General features: G+C 32.9%; 1 protein-coding gene across 1 annotated transcript in view; it reads right to left on the minus strand.

Annotated features, from left to right (window-relative positions):
• LOC111088034 (prolyl endopeptidase FAP-like) overlaps positions 1 to 4,418 on the minus strand; it is a gene marked incomplete at its 5' end in the record, with an annotated part of 46,674 nt that overhangs the window by 31,262 nt on the left and 10,994 nt on the right. Inside the window, one exon of the mRNA XM_022396835.1 lies at positions 3,403 to 3,475. Within this exon, the coding sequence (XP_022252543.1) occupies positions 3,403 to 3,475 (73 nt within the window). The remainder of the gene's footprint in view (positions 1 to 3,402; positions 3,476 to 4,418) is intronic.

Below are 4,418 nucleotides of genomic sequence, written 5' to 3' on the forward strand. Positions count from 1 at the left end.
TAAATTAGGGACGGCTAACGCAGATAGCCCTCGTGTAGCTTTGCGCGAAATTCAAAACAAACAAGTTAAATTTCTGATTTAACTCACTCAGATATCTTTAACTATATATATACGGAAACTGAACGTTATTCAACTTTACTTCGACATTTTGTTTGTTTTAGCGGAAAGCTACATAATAAACTAGCTACGCTCTGTCCACCACGTGGAATCGAACCCCGAATTTTAACGTTGTAAGCTTCGAGATTATAATCCGTAGACAAAAATAAATGCAGCTAGTATTTTGTACTTCCGTGTGACCGGAAGTGCTTTTTACGTTTTTTTTACCGATTTAAAACCTCACCACGAGTGACCGAAAGTGCTTATTTTTCGTACATTTGGGATGACCACAGTGACCAACGCTTACTTCATTTGATGTTTAATCACGATCCTACCGAAGAAGCCCAGGAAGGTAATCACGTTTATCTTCAACCAATTTTGTTGACAGTTGTAAAGTTGTATAACAGGCTACCTATGTTGTGCAGGGATCGAACCAAAATTTTAGCAAGAATATAAATGATTCGAGGAATTTAAATTCCCAAAACGTCAATATCGATGCGATATTGCTTAAATGCTCAAATATGTGAAACGTACCATTGCCGCAAAAACTGTGCCCCGTATTTTGGTGCCGTGGGTGTGTTAAAAAATGACAGTTATACTCAAACCCCGCTTTTTGGGCTAACTGTTTTTTTTTCACTAATTTTTCAGTTTAAAACTATCGATGGCTATGAGTAAATATGGGCGAAAACTCTCAAATAAATAATTAAAGCAAACCTTGACTTATCCATTGTAACTTAATTCAGATAATTTTTTGGATGAAACGAAAACATACTTACAACGCTGAACTACAAGTAAACATTTGTAAAAAAAAAAAAAAATACACGTACGTTTAGAAATGTGCTGATAATAACAGTAAATTGGAAAGAAACAAAACCAAATGTGGTTATATAAATATTCCGCCAGTGCCTTACGGGTCAAAGAAAATATAAACAAGGTAAAATATAAGAAAGACAAAAAAAAAATCCATGTGTGAACAATTCTACTTGTTTCGGAATTGATGTAACATAAATATCCTTACTTCAAGTATCGTAAGCAGATTCATGACTTACCCAGGATGCAGCAGACAGGTGCTTCAAAACATAATTATGAGATGTTAAAATGTTTGCATTATTTGGTTTCTTCTGATTAGATTGACTTTATCGTGCTTAATTATTTGATATCATTTAAGTGTAAAATGTTGTGTAGTTACTGCAAAAATAAAAAATAAATTTGTTTGTTTTACTGTCTTTTTTGTTCTCTGAGTTTGAGAGTATTGAATAGAAATAAACAAAATAGTTCTATTTTATTTAATAGGTAATGTCATATTTTTATACCTTACTTTTAACCCTTCTAACAAATCACTTAGTCCGACAAACTTGGCTCAAATATGCTTCAAAAATCAATAAACAGCAAAAAAGAAAAAGAAAAAAGCATACTGGAAAGCTTGGTGATGTTTGTGTTTAAGCGAACATTTGTTTTGTTGAATGAGAATGTATTATAATAACACCGGATGCAAACAAAAGGAAGATGTAAATATACTTTAGTAGACATTTTGTACAACAACATATTATAAGCTTATCAAAAGTTTTAGAAAGGTCTAACGTTAAGTCGTAGAATAACATTACAAGTTTATTTATTGATAGTGCGCATACGGCAAAGTTTGGCCTTAACAAAACTAAAGCATAAAACATTCACAAGTTTACAGTGTTAATTTAGCTCTTTATGAAATATATGCTGTACTTAATAAAGGCTTAACTATTGTTAGGCCTAAGAAAAGTAGACTTGCAGATTTCGGTGTCTACGATTGGAATTCTTTTGTATTATTTTAGAAATCCTGTATTTAATAAATTACTGTTGCAATAAAGACACTAAAGACGCTAGTACACATTATCAAAAGTTAGCCAATTCACACTTTTTTGCACAATTACTGAACAAATATAATACTTAATGTTATTCAAACCCTGAAATATTACCGGGTTAGTCAACAAAAGCAACCATTATTAATATTCAAAACGTACAATATTAAATAACTGTTGGAGAACAATGCAGCGGTTATTGTTCATCACAACATGTAAATACATTTTCATTCGATTAAACAAGGTTTAACTGAAATCAAAAATTAAAATGATTTAGTCTTACTCAGTACACATGTAATTGTATACTTATTCAAAATATATAATAGCGTCTAAATATTTTACTAAAATTGAACGCGCGCTTTCCTATTTTTTGTATAATTTTAGGACACTAATTCCGTTTTTATTCACACACACCACGTCTTGGCAAAGGTCTCTTAGTAACATCATCACGTGATACATTATATTAAACCCGAGCCTGAGTGTTAATAAAAACTATTTCTTTCAATCTCCTTCCAGTTGGTTTGTCTGAAAACGATTTGTTAAATATGAGGCCTGGATTCTTTTGTTATCAGTCTAGAACAGCTTGATAAACAAAACTGAAACTGAGAAACAGAAATGTGATGTAAGATATATATATGTATAAGTAGTTTTATTTCTCAACATTCCATATCAAATGACCACATGCTGGTCAGTAATAAAATGTCCAGTGTCTCAACATGTAGATGATACTTACATATATTAGTATCACCATCACACAGTGAAAGTTTGGTAATAATGTTGGAGATAGTCGTCACTTCGTTACTGTTTTATGCGTTGTAAAGGGATCTGAGGCGCTATACGAATACAAGACAGGTGGCGACATCTTAACATGGCTGCCTCACAAACAATCGACGTTTCTTGCATAAAATATGATACGTCAAGAAACCATTTCAAAGTAGCATACAGTCTGAGAAACAAGCCTTTAGACCAAGTTTGGTACAAACAAAAAGAAGAATACGCAGAAAATACTCATTGATGGAACAATGAAATATTTGTGCTAGATACTGATGTATCAACGGTTAATTAAGTGTTAAAGATTTAAGAAAAAGATGCAGGAGGGGTGATATAAATAACTTTAATTACGCATCCATCGCTAAGAGGGGAAAACAAGGAGTGTTGAACCACCAAATAAGATGTTATTATTAGAAAACGTGTAACTTGAGAATCACCATATTAAAGTTAAGACAAAAATAAAGACTGTTTATACAATGGACCAATATCCTTTAGGCAAACGAATTTATTCGTAAGCAAATTAAGTTTCAATTATGACAGATCGCACTTTTTATAAAGACACATACAGCGGTATGTCTGCGGACTTACAACGCTAGAAACCTGGTTTCGATACCCGTTGCGGGCAGAGCACAGATAACTCATTGTGCAGCTTTGTGCTTAACTACAAACAACAACAACAATCATAATTCTTACATTTTACGTGAATCCTGGCGGTGGGCCAAAATCTGGATGACGTCATACTCTCCTCCGGTGACGGGTCTTTTTCTCTTGTCCTAAAAAAAGAGCAAAAATGGTTAAAAAATTTAACTCTTTTTGAAGCGCTGATGTTTTACCATTGGATAATTTGGTAAAAAATCAACGCTTCAAAAAGAGTTCAATTTCAATATTCTCACAACGCACGCCTGTGTGGAGTGTGTATAAGACATTCTAATTATTTATGACTCTGTATGACTCCCACTATCTCAGTGGTAAACCTGGGGGCTTGTCACTTAAACGTCGGGTTCGATGCCCGCGACGGGCATAACACAGATAGCCTATTGTGTAGCTTTGCGCTTAACAACAAACAACCAAACAAAAAAGCGACCGTATTTATATCGTAACTAAAGTATTCTCTTGTTGCATGGAAAATATTTAGTATACCTTTAGAAAAACCACGAGGAAATTGTTTTGATAAAAAATATGATATGTTACAACGTACAAAATACGATCGTACACAAGCCCCCTGGATGACTCAGCGGTAAGTCTGAGGGCTTATAACACTAAAATATGGTTTCGATATCCGCGGTGGGCAGAACACAGATAATTAATTGTATAAGTTTGTACTTATCAACAAACAAACTAACTAACAAAATACGACCGTACATTATACAACCTATTCTAATATCTTACGAACGTATAGCGTACAAAGTGATTTTGAGGCATTATTACAGATTTTTAGTATTGTTGACTATGTACGAACTAACATTATTACAGATTTTTAGTTCTGTTGGACTAAAAATCTGTAATAATGTTAGTTCGTACATAGAATTGTTGACTATGTACGAACTAACATTATTACAGATTTTTAGTATTGTTGACTATGTACGAACTAACATTATTACAGATTTTTAGTATTGTTGACTATGTACGAACTAACATTATTACAGATTTTTAGTATTGTTGATTATGTACGAACTAACATTATTACAGATTTTTAGTATTGTTGACTATGTACGA

This window comes from Limulus polyphemus, unplaced genomic scaffold (genome assembly GCF_000517525.1).
Source record: "Limulus polyphemus unplaced genomic scaffold, Limulus_polyphemus-2.1.2 Scaffold3029, whole genome shotgun sequence".
NCBI lineage: Eukaryota > Metazoa > Arthropoda > Merostomata > Xiphosura > Limulidae > Limulus > Limulus polyphemus.